Genomic DNA, 24,447 nt, shown 5'->3' on the forward strand with positions numbered 1-24,447 from the left:
ACTTATGCTCGTATTGGAAGACATTGGAGATGATGGACTCCATTCCAGCATGCCAGACAGCGTGAGCTGGCGCCAGCTGCTGACCAAGAGTTCATGCTCCAATCTTGCGGTCTTCTTTGTACAGACCCTGCACAGAAACCTCCCCAGTACAATTCATGGGAAAGAGAAGAGATGATTGAAGGGGATTTCATACCCCCATAACTCACGCCCAGGGAACTGCCGAAAACCAAAGTACTGGGAGAAACAGGAGGTTTAACCAGAACACATATTTGCACCCAGGATGTCCAAGCTTTGAGCAAAGAGGTATCAGAACGCAGCATCTCTGAAGGTTTAAACCAATCTTTTTCCAGCTTTTGACCATGGAGGTACCACTGAAATCTTGTTCAGGCCTTGAGGTACCAGGAAGTGATGTCATGCCTCCCTGCCACGCCCCCTGGAAGTGAGAGGACCCTTGGGTGCCAAGGATTTAAATGGATGGGGCCCCTCCCCTTCCCATTCCCTCCACGCCCATCATCGACCTCCTTGGGGAGGGGGCAGGCCAACCTGCTCAAATAAGGGTAGAATGTTTTTATAGGAAATGAGAAATTCTTTTTCTTTCACAGGATTGGAAGGCTCTCCTCAACCGCCATTTTGAAACCTTCCCACACAGCAGTAACATTGAGAGGACTTCACGATACTGTATGTTACCATGGTTGAGAAACCCTGGTATATTATTATTATTATTATTATTATTATTATTATTATTATTATTATTATTATTATTATTATTATTATTACTAGGAACTAAGCCCATTGTAGAATTAATACAATGGGCGCTAGCATGCTATCGTGGTTGTGGGTGGTTGCGGGCAGGGGCCCATGGAAGCGGACAGGCAGGTTGAGTGAGCGGTGTGGGGCGCAATTAGGCAGAAAGGGAGAGGCGAGGGAGCTTACCGTGCAGAGGGGCCATTTGTGAGGCCAGTGTGCGGCTCCGCGGCGCCATTCTGGTGGCGTTGGCGAGCAGGATGTGGGCTCCCATTGCGGCTGGTCGTTGGGGCTAATTATTCCGGCGAGGAAGTTGGCGCGGTTGCTCAACGGCGCTGGTGATGTTGGCGGCGAACTGTGAGCAGGCAGCGGCTTATTGGGGCATTTGTTTTCGGCGCGGCCATGTTGGACGGCGGGTTGTGCGTGCGCATGTGTGGGCTCTCACTCCCGGAAGTGGGAGCACAAAGAGGACCCAACGGTAAATTCCACGTTTCGGCAGCGGGCTGCAGGGCTCCGTGGCGGGCAGAGAAGGGGGCGGGATGTGAGTGCGGCCAGGGGTTCAGCGGCTGGCTGCAGGGCTGTGTGTGGATATTGCAGAAGGCGGCGGGAGGCTGTCGAGCGGCTGCAGCCTTTGTCCGAGTGCTAGCTTGTGAGTCCTGGTTTTTCGGCGGCGGGAGGCAGCGGTGGGCTGACGCGGGCAGGGAACCGCGGGCAGGGAACCGCCGGGCAGGGAACCCTTCGCGCAGCTCGCAGTAGCTTCCTTGATTGGCAGCTTGATGTGGCGAGAGGCGCTTTGCGCCTCTCGCCGCACCAAGCCGCCGGGCAGGGAGCCCCCGGCAGTCGCGCTTTGCGTGACTGCCGGGGGCTCCCTGGGCAGCGGGCTGACGCGTCGGAGGCACTTCGCGCCTCCGTCGCGTCAGCCCGCCAGCAAGGAAGCAACTGTGAGCCGCGCTTTGCGCGGCTCGCAGTTGCTTTCTTGAGCGGTGGCTTGATGCGGCAAGAGGCGCTTCGCGCCTCTCGCCGCGCCAAGCCGCCGGACAGGGAGCCCCCGGCAGTCGCGCTTTGCGCGACTGCCGGGGGCTCCCTGGCCGGCAGGCTGACACGTCGGAGGCGCTTTGCGCCTCTGACGCGTCAGTCCGCCGGCAAGGAAGCAACTGTGAGCCGCGCTTTGCGCGGCTCGCAGTTGCTTCCTTGTGAGTGGGGTGGGAATCGGCCGAGCCAATCGGCAGGCGCTTCGCGCCTGCCGATTGGCTCGGCCGATGGTCCGTCAAGAGGAAGGGGCCAATCGGCACCCTTCCTCATCCCGGACCGAGCCCGCCCTAACTCCTCCTACACAGCCCTTACGGCTTTATTTAGTCCGTGGCGCCCGTGGCGCCACGGGCGGTGTAAAGATTATTATTATTATTATTATTATTATTATTATTATTATTATTATTATTATTATTATTATTATTTCCCGCCACTCCCAAATGGCTCGTGGCGGGTTACAATGTCTGAAAAACCCATTAAAACTCCTATTAAAAGACTTAAAAATATCACAGCATGGCGGCACAATAATAAAATCCCCTTCCTAGCCCCCTTCCTAAAAAAGGGGGGGTGGAGGAGAAGGAGGTCAACGGTGTTCAAGATGTTTAAACTGTGGTTCTGCTGGAGCTGCAGAGGAGAAGAAAGAGAACCTATCCCAGGCTATCAAAATCAGTATACAATGTAATATTTATACAATACTCCTTAATAAAATATTAAATCCAACATCAAATTGTGTCTTGCCTCTATTTTAATACTTAATGAAGCAACCAGAACGGACTCTAGATTTGTGCCGTTTTCAATGTTGAGCTTTCATCAGTGGTTGTTTCCTCCTATGATGTGTAACTTATCGTAACAAGTTTCCAATATTTCAGTATTCATCTAACTCACAGTTGTAATATAAACTCTACTGATCTAACATCGGCCCTCAGCTCACAGGTATGGGAGAGCTTTGTCAAAAGACCACTCCCCAGATCATTTGGAAACTTGTTGGGATAACTTGTTAGAGACAAGACACAATTTGATGTTGGATTTAATATTTTATTAAGGAGTATATTGTATAAATATTATATTGTATACTGGTTTTGATAGCCTGGGACAGGTTTTCTCCTTTTTTTGTTAGTACGTTCAGAATCGCCTGTTTTCTTTCATTTTGGAGCTGCACAGGAAGCAAGGACAGGTCCCGTTTAAGGCAGGAAAGAGACACCTGGGAGATGATGGACTTGGATTCTCCTCTCCTACTTTGCCGCTTCCCTACCTGCATTCTCCCTCCCCAAGAGCATTTTTCCCAGCCATCCAATTTTCGTTCAAAGTTAAGGGGCAAGAAGTGACGATGGGGAATGGAATTTGGCTATTCCATTGGACTGCCCCGACCCCTTTTTCTACTCTACAGCAGGAGTAGTCAACCTGTGGTCCTCCAGATGTTCATGGACTACAATTCCCACGAGCCCCTGCCAGCAACCGCTGGCAGGGGCTCATGGGAATTGTAGTCCATGAACATCTGGAGGACCACAGGTTGACTACCTCTGCTCTACAGGATCGCAAGGATGACCTGGGTCCAAACACACATACACAGCTGTCATCAGTGTGTCTTTCAGTCAAAATAAAACCCAGGAAAACAACAACAGAAAAAGAAGTGCGCATTTTCATGGACTTCAGCAAAGTCTAAATATATCCTTTATAAACCGTGGATGGTGCACAGAGGTCAAGCAACGGGCGGAGGAAGAGAGAACAAGTGCTTAGGAGAAAAGGAGCCTGGCCTGTTTTCATTGCTTATAATCATATAAATACACACAATGAACAACCTAATGTCCATGTTTCTACAACCTATGCCTGGTCCATTAGAAGTGCACAACATGACACGTTTAAGGAAAACTGGGGCCGGAACACACAGCCACGAAGCCAAAGATCGTGGCCACAGTGTGGGGAGCATAAGCAGGGAGCCCAGTTTATATACATATATATTTTATATGTGTTGTAGGTACAATGGACATACACCCATGCACAGGTAGGCCTGATTCACACTGCCTTTTTCAACTTTGGGAGAGGCCATGAATCGAGGATGAATACCCACCATCCCTACACTGTGCTTTACCTTGAGGGTGCTGTCCGTGGATGGGGGAGAGGCAGAATCCCTCCCACATGAGTGCGTGTAATGGCCCTTCATGTTACGTTAAGCATGGAATTAGGCTGATCCTGCCTTCAGCAGAGGGTTGGACTAGATGGCCTTTATGGCCCCTTCCAACTCTATGATTCTTTGATTCTATGAATTCATCAAATATGCTGATGAAGACCCAAAGGGTTTTCCTGCACTTGAAAATGTGTCAATTGCATGCCAAGGGTATCCTCCCCTCTTTCCGCACATGTTTTGCTCCCTGTAGCAGCTGCTTCGGTCTTTCATAGCCGTTTCTCTGGATTTATAAAGCACGTAAAAAAAAAATCTGGAGAAACCACTATGGAAGATCCAAGTGGCCACTAGAGGAAGCAAAACAGGCTTGGAAAAGGAAAACAAGACTTGGTAGAGGTACGTAACTGACCCAAATAACGTGTGTAGAAAAAAACCCCAAAGCAAGGTAGGAGACCTCTCATGTGGATCCCCTTCAGCTCTCACCAAATTTACAGCATGTTTATAAACCACCCTCCACACACACACAAACACACTCACACGATAAAAGGACCAAGATCTCCTGGGAAGTTCTCCTGTGCAAGCCACACTGAAGTGAGCAAATCTAAAATGGCTACTCCCATTCATCTTAAAACCGAACTTGTATAGGAGAAGTTCCGGGCGGCTTTCCCACCAGAAAAAAGCACGCAGGGTATAATACGAGAGGCATAAATATGAATTGAGCCTGGCCTTCAACGTGCAGGAAACAAACTGGCTTTAGCAGGGTTGAAAACTTTCGAAATTTTCTGATTTACAGCCACGGCTCCTGTAGTTTGCTGAAATGCATTTTCCTCGTTTCACCCTCTCCCCCCACGCCCTCCACCCCGAAAGCAGAGAACTGCAACTGGCATACTCATTTTAAGGCAGAATACTGCAGAAACATCTCCTCTGTACAGTAATATACATTGCTACAGTACAAATATAGTGTTGCTCTGTTGGGAATAAAGAGAAGGGAATAAAATACAGTACACTGCAGGTTTGTATAGCCGCAGTTAAGTTGAGAAAACAATTCACGGAACGTTGAAACAAAGCTTGTATCGCCATTTACAGTCTTAATTCTGCTCTACTAAAACAACTAAGTAGACATTGTAAGTGCAAAATCCCATTGTTGCAAAGGGCCTTTTTTCCTTCCTTTCTTTTTGGCATGTAAACAGACTGCAGCGACAAACCCAAGAAACACTTGGGTCATTATAGAGGAATGTGTAACCGTGTCCTTTTGTTTATAATACTTTGTGGGACCCTAACCTGGGTAGCTTAGGATAAATTGATCTGGTCAGATCTGGAAGCTAAGCAGGGTCTGCCCCGGTGAGTGTTTGGATGGGGGACCACTGAGGAATGCCAGGGTCATTACACAGAGCCAGGAAATCGCCTTGAACACCCAACAGGTTTGGCCTAGGTCGACTGTGACCTGAAGCCAAGGCAAAAAAAAAAACGAAATTTGTGGGAGGACAGAGGGAGCAGGCTAACTAGCACCTGTTCTACTGGGAAATGGCCTATTGAGAGTCCCAGCTGCATGTCAAAGGACATGGGATTTGCAAAACAGCCCAGCTGCTATCTGGCACGAATTGGTGGGGCCAGCACAGGTGAGGTTCTTGGCAGATGGTGCTCCTGTCCCCTACAACAGTGGTCCCCAACCTGCGGGCCGCGGCCCGGCGCCGGGCCACAAAGGCCATGGAGCCAGGCTGCGGCTCCCTCTCCCCGCCCCCCCCCAGTAAAAAACTTCCCAGGCCGCAAGCTTGCGGCCCGGGAAGCTTCTTACTGCAGGGAGGGCGGGGAGAGGGAATCAGGGCCGGGCCGCGCCTGCGCGGCCCGCGGGTGCGGCCCGATCCACGGGTGCAGCCCGCGGGCGCGGGCGCGGCCGGGCGCGGCTCGCAGGCGCGGCCCGAAACGTGGGTGTGGCCCGCACGGCCCGATGCCCTGCCGGTCCCCAGCCTAATAAAGGTTGGGGACCACTGCCCTACAACATATGAAAAGAATAGCCTTTCTCAACTTTTTTACCATTGAGAAACCCCTGAAACATTCCTCAGGCTTCGCGAAACCCCAGAAGTCGTGCAATCGTGCAGAATATGATTGGGAAGCATAGCCAGGTACATGCCCAGCCAAGGCCCCTCCCCTTCCCACCCCCTCCAGGTCCATCACTGGCCATTGGGGGGCAACATAGCAATATAGGGTCATATCACCAGATAAATGTTTAACAAATTTAAAAATATATATATATATTAAAAATTAATTAATCCCCGCCCATTGGGAAACCCTTCTAGGTCCCTCAAGAAACTCCAGGGTTTCTCAAAACCCTGGTTGGGAAAGCCTGGAGTAGAAGCACCAATGAAGACAACCTCTCATGGCTTGTGTTAGCCAACTCCACAATGCTTGCGGGGCAGTGCTTTACTCTCCAAAGTGCTTTCATGCACAAATAAATGTACCGAAATTCCTGGTCATTATTTGCTCAAAAATACAGATTTCTCTGCTAGGCGTCGCACAAGGGGCTCGAACCGGAGGGCAGGAATAGATGGAGAACTTGGTCCGCAAGACGCGTACTCTGGGCAGACAGCATTTTAATGTTTCAGACATTCGTTCGGGGTCCCAGCTTCCCCTTGTGGAATCCAGCATTATCTTTGGTTCCCGAGGAAATCCGTAGCGACAAACTCCAGTGGAGCCACAGTCTTCCGGCGTTAATCTAAACCCGCGGCCAAGTGCGAAACGTTCAAACAACCTGATCCCGTCGAGGCGTTTAACGACGGCGAGGAGGAAGTGGGGCAAATGATTTCTTCAATAGTCACGTAAGTGCCCGTGATAAAGCCCAAGATTCCCAGGGAAGCGATGAAGACATCTTTCAACACCATCCCCAGGTCTTCCTTGTCCTTGTAGAAGGTGAGGATCTCCACCAACGGGGGCAAGATTAAGGCCAGAGTGCTGCTGCTCACGGCGCCGACGAACGAGATCACCAGGTCCAGGCGAGGGATCAGAATTGCTACAGCACCTGAAAGAGAAAGAAGCCTCCTTTGACTTAACGAAATAAATAGACGTGCCGACACAGCCGTGGGGGCGTGAGCTAAAGAGGACAAAACTTGAACGCGTCACAACTTAAAGCTGGAGGCTCTTGATCGTTCGGAAGAGGAAAGAAAAACCCACAGAGCTACGTTTGCTGAGCAGGAGAAACAGAACGGGAGAGAAGGCCAGGTCTTTTAAGAACATAATAGGGGTCAAAATCCCCCAGGATATAATGAGCTGCATTCCACAACTTGTGAAAAAGCAGAGGAATATAACGGATGTGCGCAAAATGGAAAGATCTGATATTTATGGCCAATTATAAGATATCATATTCTGACCTGGATCGCCCAAGCTAGACCAAATGTTGTCAGATCTTGGAAGCTAAGCAAGGCTGGCCCTGGTGATTACTTGCATGGGAGGACACCAAGAGAGCCCAGGGCAGAGGCAGGCGATGGGAGGCAATGGCAAACTGTCTCGAATTGTCTCTTGCTTTCAAGATCCTGTGGGGTCTTTGTAAGTTGGCTGCAACCCGATAGCACTTTATACACACACACACGTCAGATATCATGGGTTTTGCTGCTTGCAATGAATGAACACTCTCATGTATTCCCTAGTTCGGCTTCTGGTATCTCTAAGCTACAGCTATTGCCTGCCAGAATATGCAGTCACTGTGCTAGATGGACGCTGCTGTAAAGGTGGCATGGTAGTGCCTTTTGTTATAGTATCAAAGAGAAATCTCACTTTAAAAAAGAAGAGAAGCTGTGTCTCTGTGGTGCAGAATCTGCTTGGCGTGCAGAAGGCCCCAGATTCAATTCTCAGAATCTCCAATTAGATGGATGGGGTGGTCGATGATGTGAAAGACCTGTCTCTGACCCATTCCGCACTGGGAATTTGCTCCGCCTTACCGCTCGTCCAGTGGCAGGGCAAATTCCCAATTCCAGGTGACATCATGGCCAGGCCAGGAACGTCCCAGGCCTGGCCTGTCTCAGGCCCCCTATTTGTCCCAGGATAAGGGAACATGGATATGTGCATTCCCTTTGTTGCCCCAGGTGTCAACAGGGCCTATGTCGGACCTAGACCATAGAGAAGGGAAGAGTCAGGCCATTCTTGCGCAGCTCCTCCCCACCTGCGGCCTCAGCTACGGCATCCCAAGACAAAAAAATTTTTTTTTTTTAATTTAAGAATGCAATACCCCATTCTTAAGAATTAAAATAGGTCCCCACCGCCCTGCACTGCGTCAGAACCTCGCTGCTCTGGCTGCCTCATTTGGAAGCAGAAATCCAGGACAGACTGGGTCCAAAGGGGAAAAGGCTCCCCCATCAGGCAGGGCTACCTGCTCTGGCCAAAACACCCAGCAGCACCCTGGCATGGTGCCACCTGAGCAAAACGGGCATCTCAGACGCCATAGCATGCAGCAGAGATGGCCAAACTGTGGCTCTCCAGGTGTCCATGGATCACAATTCCTAGTGAAGCTTGCTTGGCGACCTTGGGCCAGTCACAGTTCTCTCAGAACTCTCTCAGCCCCACCTAGCTGGAAGGTGATTGTTGTGGGGAGAGGACACTGTTTTAAGATCCCTTAGGGCAGAGAAAAGGAGGGCGTAAAAACAACTCTTCTTCAATATTAAGGAGAAGTGGTTATATGCCACTTTTCTCTACCCGAAGGAGTCTCAAAATGGCTTACAGTCGCCTTCCCTTTCCTCTCCCCACAACAGACACCCTGTGAGGTGGGTGAGGCTGAGAGAGCCCTGATATTCCTGCTTGGTCAGAACAGTTTTCTCAGTGCTGTGGTGAGCCCAAGGTCACCCAGCTGACTGCATGTGGGGAAGTGCAGAATCGAACCTGGCTTGCCAGATTAGAAGTTCGCACTCTTAACCACTACACCAAACTGATGATCATTGTTTACAGTTCCTAGCTTTATACGATACCATCTGGAATCTTTTCTCTTTCAGTGGAGCTAAGCACCCAATGGCCCACACAGATTCTTTCTAAAATTGTTTGCAATTTTCGTAAGGACACAGATGCTAAAACCAATGTTTGCAAACTGTTTGAAGAGCTTGGGGCAATGATCTTCACAGTTTTGGGCAAATTCAGGCTAACAGGGCTCAAATTCGCCAGACATGATGATATAACATGAAGCTATGAGTCTGCCATGAAAACGCCAGAGGGCGTCACCCCAAGGGTCAGACATGACTCGGTGCTAGCTTTACCTTTACCTTTAATCAGTGAAAACCTTATGCAAGCCAAAGAAACATAGACTATATAACTATATGGAAGATGGAAAGTGCTGTCAGGTCTCAGCTGCCTTGTGGTGATTGGCTGTGCAGGTTTTGTAACAAGTTGCCAAAAAAAACACAAGCATCTTCACCGTATGACTGAAGGCACTAATTAGGCTTAACACAAAGGGCGGGAGATGGTAGGAGCTTGGCTGAAGATGATTTATTTCTAGGACAAAATGCGTGGATGGATTCTGACAGGGAATACAGCCTGTCGATCAGAGCTGTATGCAGAATTCCCATTTAAACTATGCTTGCAGCTGACTGCCAAAGGCCAACTAAGAGATGCAGAGAAGGTAGTAGCAAGGAAAAATTGCATTTGGTTGGGGACGAAGAAGAAGAAGAAGAAGAAGAAGAAGAAGAAGAAGAAGAAGAAGAAGAAGAAGAAGAAGAAGAAGAAGAAGAAGAAGAAGAGGAAGAAGAGTTGGTTCTTATATGCCGCTTTTCCCTACCCGAAGGAGGCTCAAAGCAGCTTACAGCCGCCTTCCCATTCCTTCTCCCCACAACAGACACCCTGTGAGGGAGGGGAGGCTGAGAGAGCCCTGATATTACTGCTCAGCCAGAACAGTTTTATCAGTGCCGTGGCGAGCCCAAGGTCACCCAGCTGGTTGCATGTGGGGGAGTGCAGAATCGAACCCGGCATGCCAGATTAGAAGTCCGCACTCCTAACTGGCTCTCTTTGGTGGGTTTCTGCGTTGGAACCAGGAACATATCTCCATTGGCAGAAGGATCTTTCCTGCCTTTCTAAATCATCTGCAGTCTCCCTACCCACCTTACTGCTCCATTACTGCTCCTAGGGATTTTGGTACTCTTAGGAGCAGCACAACACAGTACAGATAGCTGCAGCTCCAGTGGGAAACCCAAGGAAGCTGTACGGACGTTGCACAAGTGTCACCCTTCATTCACCACATGGACAGCTGAAGCAGAATGTGCTGTGCCACAATTGATTCATGGTGACCCAATCCATGGGTGTTCCAAGTAAGAGGTGACCAAAGGCAGTTTGACATGGTCTTAGCAACCCCAGTCTTCTTGGTGGTCTCCCGTCCAGGCTCTACTGTGGCCAACCTCACAGCAACCCCAGTCCTTCCTGGTGGTCTCCCGTCTAGGTTACAGTGTGGCCAAACCTACAGCAACCCAGCCCTTCTTGGTGGTCTCCCATCCAGGCTCTACTGTGGCCAACCTCACAGCAACCCCAGTCCTTCCTGGTGGTCTCCCATCCAGGCTACAGTGTGGCCAAACCTACAGCAACCCAGCCCTTCTTGGTGGTCTCCCATCCAGGCTCTACTGTGGCCAACCCCTTAGCAACCCCAGTCCTTCTTGGTGGTCTCCTTTCCGGGTTGTACCATGGCCAACCCCATAACAACCCCAGTCCTTCTTGGTGGTCTCCCATCCAGGTTCTACCGTGGCCAACTCCATAACAACCCCAGTCCTTCTTGGTGGTCTCCCATCCAGGTTCTACCGTGGACAACCCCATAGCAATCCCAGTCCTTCTTGGTGGTCTCCCATCCAGGTTCTACCATAGCCAACTCCATAACAACCCCGGTCCTTCTTGGTGATCTCCCATCCAGGTTCTACCATGGCCAACCCCTTGCAACCCCAGTCCTTCTTGGTGGTCTCCCATCCAGGTTCTACCGTGGCCAACCTACTTAGCTCCCCCATATTTTAAACCCAGTCATCCAGATATTGAAGCCTGTTTTTCACTGGCAGTCTGCAAGCAAAGGTTGGATACACACTTCTCTTGGATGCTTTAGGATGCTTTGGGCTGATCCTGCGTTGAGCAGGGGGTTGGACTAGATGGCCTGCATGGCCCCTTCCAACTCTATGATTCTATGATTCTATTAATTTTTAATTAGATGCGCACTGATTCTGTCTTACACAGATTCTGTCTTACAGGGCCAAAAGTCAAAAAGGCATATGTAGGCATATGTAGGCCTGCTTTTGTACACAAGTCAGAAAAAGGTAAACACTGACAATCAGGTCGACTAAAGCACTCTCCTATTTTGTATTTTGCTGTGAGAGAACAGAATCCTTTCATCATTAAAACCAAGCAAAACAGTCTGACAGGGGAGGTCAAAACAGTTCAAATTTTTCCCCCCTCCCAAGAACCGTCCTCCTCCCACTGTTTTTCTGCTTTATTGTACATTAAGCCAAGGGTCAGCCAACAGAAGATGGCTTAGAACTTGAGCATTTAATTCTTTCCACTATACAAAATCAAGTGGCAAGAGCCAGAAACCCATTTCTCAAGTGCTGCAGTGGATTGAGGACGGAGAGAAATAAAGGATCCCCTCCTTCACAAATAATTAAAACATTAGAAACATATAAATCGACAAAGTGAAAAGTGATTTCCCATTGGGAAGGTTTATGATGGGCAAGATGCTTCCTGAAAAGTCAGGTGCAACAAATGCTATTAGAGCTCACAGTGGTCTAAACTTCAAATGGTTTGGAGTCTTGACCCTTCAAAAGTAAAGGTTATCTGACCCACCCTATAATCAAATGTTTAAGCAATTCACTAGACAAGGAACAAAGAGACTTTTGTTCATACCAGCAGTGCCTTTCAGAAGACTCCAGGGGTTAGCCTGCCTGCTTGGAGTTGGGTGTGATCCCTCACTCCTCCACATAAGGCCAGCAGGATGACCTTGGGCTAGTCACAGTCCTATTACAGCTGTTCTCAGAGAGCAGTTCCTCTCAGAGTTCTCTCAGCCTCACCTACCTCACAGAGTGCCTGTTATGCCTTCCCTTCCTCTCCCACAACAGACACCCTGTGGGGGAGGCGAGGTAGATCCAGCACAAACTTCAGAAATGAGTCCCACACAGAAGTCTTCTAGCAAGTGTCTCTTGAGAGCATTTCTAGACAAACATAGCAGGTGATGCAGTGAAGGGGCTCACAACTTGTTTCAGGCTGCAGGCACCTTTGAAAAGGAAGAGTTGGTTTTCATACCCTGCATTTCACTACCTGAAGGAGTCTCAGAGCGGCTTACAGTCGCCTTCCCTTTCCTCTCCCCACAACAGGCACCCTGTGAGGCAAGTGAGGCTGAGAGAGCTCTGGGCAAAACTGCTCTGTGAGAACAGCCCTAACAGAATTGTGACTGGCCCAAGGTCACCCAGCTGGCTGCATGGGGAGGAGGGGGCAATCAAACCCAGCTCTCCAGATTAGAAGTCACGCTCTTAACCACTACATCAAGCTGGAATTCTGAGACAGAGTCATGGAGTACAATCACAGAAATGGCTACCATAAGAGGCAAAGTCAAAAAAACATCAGGAAGTGAGGTCCCACGTAACTCTTCAATGTTTCAGGCAGAAGCTCTGGTGGACAGGATGCATATTAAAATGAACAATCTATTTTAAAATCTTTCCTTGCTTGCACAAGTGAAGATCCTTGTGGCCGCTTTTAACTATCTGCACAGGCAATTAGAGCTCTAGAGGCCAATCAGATCTCCAGGGGCCAATCAGAAATCCAGCTGAGCAAAAGTCCCATCTGGTCCGGCCCACTTTCTAAAAACACTTGATTGGCACCTTGTTGATGACCCTGATAAAGTCAGTATGTTGGAAGTCATGTAGCTAAAGGCATTATTTGAAGGCTGCATTCTCCCTTTCTGTGTATGGCAAGCTCAGTTCCGAGCTTCCTTCCCAGCAGCTAGCTTTCTACAAGCAAGGAAGGGGGTTCCATCAGTCCACTTCCTACCTGCCACGCAAAGTCAGGTTGACCCCCCTGGCTCACTGCCCTATTTCCTCATCACAGATGAGCTGCCGGTGGTGTAGGACGGGAAGAGTGACTAGCTTTCTTCTCCATTGCAGTTCAGCTAAGGTTTCCAGGATATGTGTGCAAAGTGAACAAAACTCATGGCTTAATTTCTCCCATCAGCAATATGCAATTAAAAGGAGCAAGGAGTTTGCGTCTGCGTGGGAGTTGCAGAGGCAGCGACGTGCAACTCTGACAGGCTGTCAAGAGCCCATATCGGTGGAATCAGCTCTTCGGGTTCGAAGGGAGACTTCGGTTTCCGGCGATCCAAATGTTCACAGACTCAACGATCACACCAAGACTAAAACTCTGTTGGTCTTAAAGGGGCCACTAGCAGCAACAAGAACCCCCTGGAGTGGCTTGTTGGTCGGAGCGTGTGAGAAATCTTGCAGCAATGGTGGAAGTGACTAACTTGGTAAACATTAGAAGAATTTATTGACTCTTGGGGATCCTTCTTAGAATTTGTGGATAAATAATAGCAAATATTTCATAATGGTGGGTTTCTGACAATCAAAAACTATTTTTGAGAGCCAGCTTGGTGTACTGGTTAGAAGTGAGTTCTAATCTGGCAAGCCGGGTTTGATTCCCCGCTCCTCTTCCATATGCAGCCAGCGGGGTGATCTTGGGCTCGCCACAGCACTGATAAAGCTGTTCTGACCGAGCAGTGATATCAGGGCTCTCTCAGCTTCACCCACCTCACAGGGTGTCTGTTGTGAGGAGAGGAAAGGGAAGGTGAATGGAAGCCGCTTTGAGACACCTTCGGGCAATGAAAAGGGGGGTATATAAACCAAGGCTGCTTCTTCCTAAGTACCATTTTGTCAAACTGTTTTAATTTGCCCACAACAGGTTTCTCTTTGCTTCCATGTCCCCATCTTTACAACGGAATCAAAACATGCCAATACTCTCATGGCCTGATGGGAGGTTTTTGCAAGGGGAAATATAATGAAGGGCCACCGGTCACTTTGCCATCTTGAATTGTATGCAGCAGCTCCCACATACTACCCTGCTTCAGATTTGCTTCCATAACCACCAATCTCTGTTTTTAAAATTGATCCCCGGCATTTTAGCCCCATGTGAGCCTCAAAGACTTTTACAATAAAACCGCTATAAACAAATCCAATACATCCAAGATGAAAAAAACATACAGCGTTGTACCAGAATTTAGTGTACAGCAGCCGGTTCAATTAAAATCTATGCCCTGGTAGAGGAGATACCCCCGGGGAGGGGGGGGACACTCAGCCACAGATGTGGAGCTGGCTAGGTGAATAATACCTCTGGGCATAATGTCAATTTTACAGCTCACTCTGGGATCAGGAATTTCTGGTCTTTGTAAATACGTTCCATCAAGGGAACCATAATTTTTGCCCTAAAGTTCACATTATCGAATGGCATTCTGTAGCTGGCGACATAATAACATTGGAACATGTGCTTGGATTTTTAAGATGAGTCTTGAGGGGTCCCTTTCAGATACTGAATAATAATATCCTACCATTTTAAATGCGGCATGCGTGGGCAATTATTCCTGCTCTATAGTCTTCAAAGCTACTTTATTCGGTCTGTGATGCGCATACATCAGGGGTAGTCAAACTGCGGCCCTCCAGATGTCCGTGGACTACAATTCCCATGAGCCCCTGCCAGCAAACGCTGGCAGGGGCTCATGGGAATTGTAGTCCATGGACATCTGGAGGGCCGCAGTTTGACTACCCCTGGCATACATGAATGCAGCTCTAAACAACTCCTTGCTTGCTTGAAAATCACAACGTTCTCTAGCCTGACCTCCGTGAAGCTGCCTTATACTGAATCAGACCACTGATCCTGCAAAGTCTTGAATCTTTAATAATATATTTTTTAACTCTTATAGCCTTCCCTTTCCTTTAGGCTCAGGGCAGGTAACGTCAAAATTCAACAATACATTCAAATAAATTCTGACAACAAAAATAAGCTGGATTAAGTTTTAACATCAGGTTTAAAAAGCCATCACTTCATTTCAGTAGTTAGTTAGTTAGTTAGTTAGTTAGTTAGTTAGTTAGTTAGTTAGTTAGTTAGTTAGTTAGGTAGGTAGGTAGGTAGGTAGGTAGGTAGGAAGACAGAGAGACAGACAGATAATGATTCTATACTTGACTGCTACTAGGAACTTATTTGTTGTTGTTGTTGTTATGTGCGAAGTCGTGTCCGACCCATCGCGACCCCATGGACAATGATCCTCCAGGCCTTCCTGTCCTCTACCATTCCCCGGAGTCCATTTAAGTTTGCACCTACTGCTTCAGTGACTCCATCCAGCCACCTCATTCTCTGTCGTCCCCTTCTTCTTTTGCCCTCAAGCGCTCCCAGCATTAGGCTCTTCTCCAGGGAGTCCTTCCTTCTCATGAGGTGGCCAAAGTATTTGAGTTTCATCTTCAGGATCTGGCCTTCTAAGGAGCAGTCAGGGCTGATCTCCTCTAGGACTGACTGGTTTGTTCGCCTTGCAGTCCAAGGGACTCGCAAGAGTCTTCTCCAGCACCAGAGTTCAAAAGCCTCAATTCTTTGACGCTCGGCCTTCCTTATGGTCCAACTTTCGCAGCCATACATTGCAACTGGGAATACCATAGCCTTGACTAAACGCACTTTTGTTGGCAGGGTGATGTCTCTGCTTTTTAGGATGCTGTCTAGATTTGCCATTGCTTTCCTCCCCAGGAGCAAGCGTCTTTTAATTTCTTTGCTGCAGTCCCCATCTGCAGTGATCTTGGAGCCCAGGAAAATAAAATCTGTCACTATCTCCATTTCTTCCCCATCTATTTGCCAGGAATTGAGAGGGCCGGATGCCATGATCTTTGTTTTCTTGATGTTGAGTTTCAAGCCAACCTTTGCACTCTCCTCCTTCACCCGCATCAACAGGCTCTTTAGTTCCTCTTCACTTTCTGCCATTAGGAACTTATACAAACTCTTAACTCCATTGCCTACTAAAGCTAGTTCAAAACACCTCCTTTTCAGATAAATGGTTTGACCAAGAGTGTGTAACAGCTAAAGAAAAAAGAACCTATTAAGATACTTCAGTTTTTAAAAACATGACATCCTTTTCTCTTAAAACAAGAGCATTAGAAAGTAAAGGATCTTTTAAAACCACCGTTAAAAAGGAAAAGGAGGAGATTAAAAAGGGAGTGATGGAAAAACGGAGGATCATTACTGAAGTTTTGCCGTTTTGGAGACTGACATCCTCACAATCTATTGAAGAACGCTTTTCTATGACTCATACAATTAGTGACATTAAATGGACATCATTGCAGTAAACATCTCGGGGGCGGGTGTTGGTTGGCGTTTGGCAGATATCTTTAAGGTGGCTCTCTAGTACCACTTCTCTTGCTTGAAAATCAGAGTTTTGTCATGTTAGTTACTGTCACATTCCTGTCGACTTCTCAGTTGAACAGGCCTGGCATTTTAGTGAGACAGTTTATTGATCCAGCGATATTGCCAAAACTAATCTGTTACGCATATACAGATCAATATATTTCCCAATCAGCTCACAGACACACCCTGGTGACTCACTAACACACCCTATTTGGACAAGATGGGCTCACTGCATTCCCATGAGGACCCACGGCCCAGTTGATCACCCCCCAGGTGCTGCATCTAACACCACACATTAAGACCAGCCTGCAGAAAACAGACCAGCCTCTCCTCTGTCTTTGATGTCATTCTGACAGCACCGAGTTAGCTATTCATCGACACAAAGATCAGAAGTACAGCAAGATGTAAAATATGCCATAATTCATTTTCCCCCCAGCCAACACAGCTGAAATTATGACGGGATGTTGCAGGGCGAGCAGATCCTGCCATATACCACATCTTAAAAAATATATTATTTGTCTACCCCAGCCTTTTTCAACCTTTTGACCATGAAGGAGCCCTGAAAATAATCTTTCCAGGCTTTGAGGAGCCCAGGAAGTGATGTCAGCTGGCCACAACTCCCTGCCACGCCACGCCCCCTAGAAGTCACATGTCATGGGAAGTGACATCACCACCCAAGTTAACAGGCAGAGCTGAGGAGGACTGAGAGGGGAGAGACAGGATACAGTTGAAGGCGGGATTAGGCGTGAAGGCACCGCTCCCATCCAGATGCAGAAATCACAAGAGGGGAGAGGGGAAGCGGCCAGTTTCCTAGCTTCTGGCTGAGTCTATTAAGGCAGGATTTGAAATGCCACAAATGCCCTTAGGAGCTCCCACAGACCCCTAGGGGTAAGTGGACTGCAGGTTTGGAATTCCTGTTCTACCTGTATTGTTGCCTACCTTGAACTCTTGAGTTACTGGTGTCATAGCTGGCCAAGATTATTTCTGATCATTATAAAATGAGTAACAAACTAGATTCGACCAATTTCTCAGAAAAATACCAAAGACTGTACAGCCGGAGGAATCTGGGATCCTGTTTTGTAATTCTATCAGTGCCTTGGTGAAGTTTAAATTTCCATACCACGTGGCCATCCGTGCCAAATGATAGATTAGTTTGGAGACCTGCTCTGCAGAAAAAAGAGATGGCTCTTTCCTGCTCTTCAAATCTCCTGTTGACAGCATTCAAATTGTGACTAAAGAGTAATTATCGTCTGGTGCCCTGAAGGAACATCCAGCCAAAACACAACCGGGAAAGCACAAAAAACAATTTCCATGCTTACCCAAACAAATATTTTGCTTCTGGGTGATATTAATAAAAGCACCCATACCTGACATTTTAATGAAAATTTCCAAATGCGGACTTGTTTGCGACTTCAGTTTCCAAGCCACCGTCTGCATATTTTTTTTTTCAATTTTGCACTGGAACTTTAGTCTACCCAAGAAAATCAATGGGAATGCAAGTTAGGGAGGGAGAAATAAAGGACAGAAAGAAGAGCCAAGGAGAAAATGTGATACTGTTATATGGGTAAGTTATGTGGTTCATTAGGACAAGCACTGGACATGTTCCTCAGCTTACACAGTAGCTGAACAGGACAAACAACATGGAGAAGAGGTTATTAGCACATTCAGAGGTAGTATCACTTTATTTGTAGTCTGGCACATTCTCAGCAGGGTAAAGGCAGCCTTCCTCAACTTTTTCACCATTGAGAAACCCCTGAAACATTCTTCAGGCTTCAAGAAACTCCAGAAGTGGGGTGATCATGCAGAATGTGGTTGGGGAGGAGAGCCATGTTCAAGCCCCGCCTTTCTCACCCCCTCCAGGCCCATCATTGGCCAGTTTGGGAGGGGGAAGTGAGTCAACATGACCATATATGATCATATCACCCCAAAAATGTTAAACAAATTAAAAATATATAATTAACTCCTAGCCAATTGGGAAACCCTTCCCGGGCTGTCAAGAAACCCTGATCAAGAATGCCTGGATTAGATAATGAGCAAGTTTTAGCTGGAACACAGCATGGATGGCACATATGCTCTCGTAGTATGGCCATGTGATCTTTGACAAGAGAGAAACAGAATCTATCCAGTGGCTTAATAAAGCTTGAAAAGATAAAAGAGTCTCTTATGTTATTTATTCAGGCTTCGACTCTGCCAGAACGGTCTCTAGATTTGTTTTCCGTTTTCAATCTTTCGTCAGTGGCAGTGAGTCCGTCCTTGTTAATATTTGAGTATAATTAGGCAAACGCTCCTGTATCATGGAGAGTCAAGGCTGTGAGCTCACATAAGAGACTCTTTATCTTTTCAAGCTTTATTAAGCCACTGGATAGATTCTGTTTCTCTCTTGTCACTAATTTGGAATCGTCCATTTTTTTCGGCATGAACATGCCGCCCCAATAATTGGTTCCAGCCACAGAAGAGGGTCTACTATTGCAACCAAGAGTCCCTCACTCTGAGTTCAGGCTGCAGTGGTTGAGCTGGAAAAATAAAAGCTACCACCTTGACTCCCCCTTAGAAGGGTTTTCAATGTCTTGGCATAAACTTGGGTTGATCAAGAATTAGCTTGAAGTTACTTATATTTACAAGCCAGCATATTGTAGTGGTTAAGAGAGGCGGCTTCTGATTTGGAGAACCAGGTTTGATTCCCCGCTCCCCCCACCTGCAACCAGCTGGCTGACTTTAGGCTAGTCACAGTCCTGATAGTACTGTTCTCACAGAGCAGTCCTGTCAGAGCTCTCTCAGCCCCACCTGCCTCACAAGGTGTCGTGGGGGGAGGAAGGGAAGGCAATTGTAAGCCGCCTTCTGGTAGTGAAAAGCAGGGTATAAAAAAAGAACTGTTCTTCTATGCATAGGTTCTCTCCATGTGATCCGTACCCCACATATGATTTAACCATATATACAGTGGCACTGTTTTAACAATACATGTCTTTCCCCCCAAAAAAACAATTATAATTAAACCTAGAAACCAGGCTGAAGCAGTCGGTGTGAGCTTAAATGGACTCTGGGGAATGGTAGAGGACAGGAAGGCCTGGAGGATCATTGTCCATGGGGTCGCGAAGGGTCGGACACGACTTCGCACCTAACAACAATAACAAGCCTTAGAAATTTGGCAACACTTAGAAGTTGGTGCAGTGTTAAGATCCTTAAGTATCCCTCCGTTTTTGTTAGTTGGGGAAATGAAATTGAAAGACAGAAACCATTGGCTTTCCAGTAAAAAACATCACCCAACCCTCAAATCTTATATTCTGGGTTCAGAAATGATACGTAGACTTTAGCATCATCGAGCGCAGACTGAAGAAATTCAATTTTCCACTAGAAGCTCAGAAGATAAGAGATCCTGTAATACAATTTAGGAGCAGTAATCAAATCAGGTATTCAGTTAAAAATTCATCAGGGATCCCTATTGTCACAGAGAAGAAGGCAAAAACTGTAGAAACATTTGCCCAGAAATAAGCCCTACCCAACACCATGGTGTCTGTTCTCAAGTAAACCTGCATACAATCAGGTTGCCAGGCAAAGATAAATTTGGCTCTAAACTTGTATCTGGTTTATGCCCTATTCCACTTCTGTTATCCCATTCCAGCACTGACGTTAGCATGTAACCTTTCTTGTGCCAGCTTATAGAATCACAGAATCATAGAATCATAGAGTTGGAAGGGGCCATACAGGCCATCTAGTCCAACCCTCTGCTCAACGCAGGATCAGCCCTAAGCATCCTAAAGCATCCAAGAAAAGTGTGTATCCAACCTTTGCTTGAAGACTGCCAGTGAGGGGGAGCTCACCACCTCCTTGGGCAGCCTATTCCACTGCTGAACTACTCTGACTGTGAAATTTTTTTTCCTGATATCTAGCCTATATCGTTGAAGTTTAAACCCATTACTGCGTGTCCTCTCCTCTGCAGCCAACGAGAATAGCATCCTGCCCTCCTCCAAGTGACAACCTTTCAAATACTTAAAGAGGGCTATCATGTCTCCTCTCAACCTCCTTTTCTCCAGGCTGAACATTCCCAAGTCCCTCAACCTATCTTCATATCTGGTCCCTTGGCCCCAGATCCTCTTAGTCGCTCTCCTCTGTACCCTTTCAATGTTATCGACGTCCTTCTTGAAGTGAGGCCTCCAGAACTGCACACAGTACTCCAGGTGTGGTCTGACCAGTGCCGTATACAATGGGACTATGACATCTTGTGATTTTGATGTGATGTCCCTGTTGATACAGCCCAAAATGGCATTCATGTAGTGTTGATGAGCATCAGCCTCTAATCTAGAGAGCCGGGTTTGATTCTCTGCTCTTCCACATGCAGCCAGCTGGGTGACCTTGGCCCAGTCACAGTCCTGTTAGAGCTGTTCTCACAGAGCAGTTCTGTCAGAGCTCTCTCAGTCCCACCTAACTCACAGGGTGTCTGCTGTGGGTAGAGGAAGCGAAGGCGATTGTCAGTCACTCTGAGACCTCGTAGGGTAGTAAGAAGCTGGGTGTGAAAACCAACTCCCCGTCTCCATATTGTGTCTACACATTTTGCACCTTCTAGTGGTTATTGCAATACTCTATCACTGTATCTCCAGTTTACTTAAGAGCACTTTAAAAGGGCTTGAAAATAAGCCCAAAGGCACTGATGAAATATCAAAGCAAACAGTAGATTAAAGCACATGTGGGTAAGAGGAAAAAAACAGCACACTATCGTGCACATGCAACAAAAATAAGATGCGGGGAGGAGGGGCTCAGTTTATTTCATGATAGAGAAGATGTATGAGTGCAAGGCGTGTAAAAGAAAAAAGCGTCTAGAATCGTTGGAAGGGACCTCCTGGGTCATCTAGTCCAACCCCCTGCACTATGCAGGACACTCACAACTCTATCGCTCATCCACTGTCACCTGCCACCCCCTTGAACCTTCACAGAATCAGCCTCTCCATCAGATGGCTATCCAGCCTCTGCTTAAAAATTTCCAAAGATGGAAAACCCACCACCTCCCGAGGAAGCCTGTTCCACTGAGAAACCGCTCTGACTGTCAGGAACTTCTTCTGAATGTTTAGAAGGAATTTCTTTTGAATTAATTTCATCCCATTCGTTCTGGTCCGTCCCTCTGGGGCAAGAGAGAACAATTCTGCTCCATCCTCCATATGGCAGCCTTTTAAATACTTGAAGACGGTTATCAGATCTCCTCTCTTTAGTGTGGTCTGAGGTGGTATTATATAAAAGCCTTGCCAGCAGACAACCATGATATTGTTTTAAGAATTTGTTTCTCTTTGTTGTAGTGTCTATAATTATGAATCCAATGTGAAGTACACCAGGTCATCCATAGGTATGATATTGTCTCCTTTGGCTGCACCACCAGTTTCCTTTTTCGTGTCAAGGTCACCCTGAAAGTTTGGCTGGGGGGAAAGGGAGCCATGCCAGTCCAGGAAGCCAGCATATCCATCCAAATAATTTGGTCGAGGAGTTTACAGACACAGAACCAGATAAAGAAACATTAATTCCCGGGAGCATTTTTAAGGAGAAACGATGCTGTGTGACAAAAGGCCCTTTTAATTAGCCGTCGATTCAAACCACCAATCGATTCACGAAGGCAGGAAAATGTCATGGGACAAACGCACACGAATGAGGTCAAGCAGTCGCAACATCTACTAAAGTCCATTCTAGAACATGTCTACCCTTTATTCGAGCTTCAGACGCCAGCATTTCCCTCACTGAATTTAACGATGCCTCGTTCATTCAGAAAGACTGTGACTCACGGATATATCAGGGATAAAAAAGTTATTCCTCTGGTGTGCACTGAATTATGAATGAAAACTCAAGTCTCCCATCAGGGTCGGGGACAGTACTAGACTGGCCTGACTCGACAGGTCCCTAGTGACATCATCCCCAATTCCCATCGGCCGTCTTTGGTCTTCCCACCGGGCTCGTGTGGGATATGAATTAAATTGTGCATGGCCATCGATTGGTTTGAGTTTTCGATTTTTATAGGGGGTTTTATTGTTATTGTATGGAATGTATATTGAAAATGTAACCCGCTGTGAGCCAGCCGTGGGAGTGGAAGTCATACAAATCCAATTATGAATGAATGAATGAATGAATGAATGAATGAATGAATGAATGAATGAATGAATGAATGAATGAATGATTACTTGAAGTTACTTAGGCTGATCCTGCGTTGAGCAGGGGGTTGGACTAGATGGCCTGTATGTTGCTCTGTTGCCCTTCCAACTCTATGATTTTATGAATGAATGAATGAATGAATGAATGAATGAATGAATGAATGAATGAATGAATGAATGAATGAATGAATGAATGAATGAATGAATGAATGAAGTTACTTAGGCTGATCCTGCGTAAAGCAGGGGGTTGGACTAGATGGCCTGTATGGCTCCTTCCAACTATGATTCTATGAATGAATGAATGAATGAATGAATGAATGAATGAATGAATGAATGAATGAATGAATGAATGAATGAATGAATGAATGGGATAAGTTTATAAACTGTGATGTAGGGGGGTGTTTCTGCTTGGAGAAGGCTTCCCAATACTTCCCTTGACAGTTGAATTTGGAAAATTTGGGCTGCGACAAATGGCCCCAGCTAGCCTGACCTCGTCAGATCTCAGAAGCTGTAATTAGTATCCGGATGGGAGAACACCTAAGAAGATCGGAGCTGCTACACAGAGGTAGGCTACAGCAAACCACTTCTGAAGGTCTCTTGGCTTGAAAATCCTACCGAGTCAGCATATGTGTCCTATGACTTCATGGCAGGTGCCACCCCCATCTGGCCATGATCCATACAGCCAAATCCCATTTTCATATAAAATCATACAGAAGAAGAAGAGTTGGTTTTTGTACGCTGCTTTTCATTACTGGAAGGAATCCCAAAGCAGGTTACAAACACCTTTCCCTTCCTCTCCCCTGTGAAGGAGGGGAGACTGAGAGAGCTCTGAGAGAACTGGGACTGGCCCAAGGTCACCCAGCTGGCAGCTTGTGGAGGGGCACAGAATCAAACCCAGTTCTCCAGATACGAGGCTGCTACTCTTAACCACTACAGCACACTGGCTCTCTTCACCGCGCTGAAGATTTGCCTTCTTGAAATCAGTAAAGGTGCTTGTCAAAATGGTTCTGATGCAGATGTTATTCAGAACTTTTACCCCCTTTGCTACCAGGGTTGGGGAAAAGGCCTCCAACTGTTATGTGGAATTTGAAATAACACCTCCTCTCTGTATTCCTAAGCACTGCTGGCCATGCAGACAGTCAATTAGAAATACAAGAGCAGCACAAATAAAATCCATGATTCAAAACAAGGGGGAAAAAATCCCTGCGTAGCAAAAGCGGCAGAAGGCACAGGCGTCACAAGCAGATAAATCTGCACCATTCAGTGTGGTCTTAAAGGATGCAAACAAGCTTCGATTCCCATTTCCTCGGGCAAGTTATTGAATAAGAATTATTTGCTCTGGCTTAATTCAAAGTGGTTTCTATACGGAAAGCTCCCATCAGCTTCTTTTAACGTGATTAGCGTAGGCGTTCAAACCTTAGTATTTACTTCCTCCTCCCCACCTTCTGTATAAAAAGCATCAATATGATTCTCTTGAAGGATTTTGTTCCTTTCTTCTTTTCTTTCTTCTTCTTTTTTTTGTTAAAGCATTAGCTCTGCAAAGATTTTGGCATTGTGCATTGAAAAAGGAGTGGTGTATTTGCCCAAGCACAACCTCAGTGTCGGGGAGGGGAAGTCTACCAAACTGAGAGCCAGTTTGGTGTAGTGGTTAGGAGTGCGGACTTCTAATCTGGCATGCCAGGTTCGATTCTGCACTCCCCCACATGTAACCAGCTGGGTGACCTTGGGCTCGTCACAGCACTGATCAAGCTGTTCTGACTGAGCAGTAATATCAGGGCTCTCTCAGCCCCACCCACCCCACAGGGTGTCTGTTGTGGGGAGAGGAAAGGGGATTGTAAGCCGTTTTGAGCCTCCTTCGGGTAGAGAAAAGCGGCATATAAGAACCAACTCTTCTTCTTCTTCTACTTTGGCAGATTATTTGGCTCTCTTGAGTGCATTGGGACAGACTGGACATGTGGACAGCCATAGGGGTCAAGGTCTGGAATCCCTAACAAAAGGCAGCAGAGAAAGATTTATGTTTTTCTGAGAACATGGAGAGTCACCGACAGTCAGAACAGACCGGCT

At 47.0% G+C, this 24,447-nt stretch overlaps 1 protein-coding gene across 5 annotated transcripts in view; it reads right to left on the reverse strand.

Moving 5' to 3' along the window:
* Positions 1–5,778: 5,778 nt before the first annotated feature.
* The window catches only part of SLC36A4 (solute carrier family 36 member 4), a 94,795-nt gene continuing 76,126 nt past the window's right edge, over positions 5,779–24,447 (reverse strand). For 4 of the 5 annotated variants that reach the window (XM_077341439.1, XM_077341438.1, XM_077341440.1 and 1 more), the window contains exon 12: positions 5,779–6,911. In XM_077341439.1, the coding sequence (XP_077197554.1) occupies positions 6,604–6,911 (308 nt within the window). In that variant the 3' untranslated portion in view covers positions 5,779–6,603. The remainder of the gene's footprint in view (positions 6,912–24,447) is intronic. The other variant, XM_077341437.1, reaches the window with a different exon arrangement.

Source organism: Paroedura picta, chromosome 6 (assembly GCF_049243985.1).
Source record: "Paroedura picta isolate Pp20150507F chromosome 6, Ppicta_v3.0, whole genome shotgun sequence".
In the NCBI taxonomy this organism is placed as follows: Eukaryota; Metazoa; Chordata; class Lepidosauria; order Squamata; family Gekkonidae; genus Paroedura; species Paroedura picta.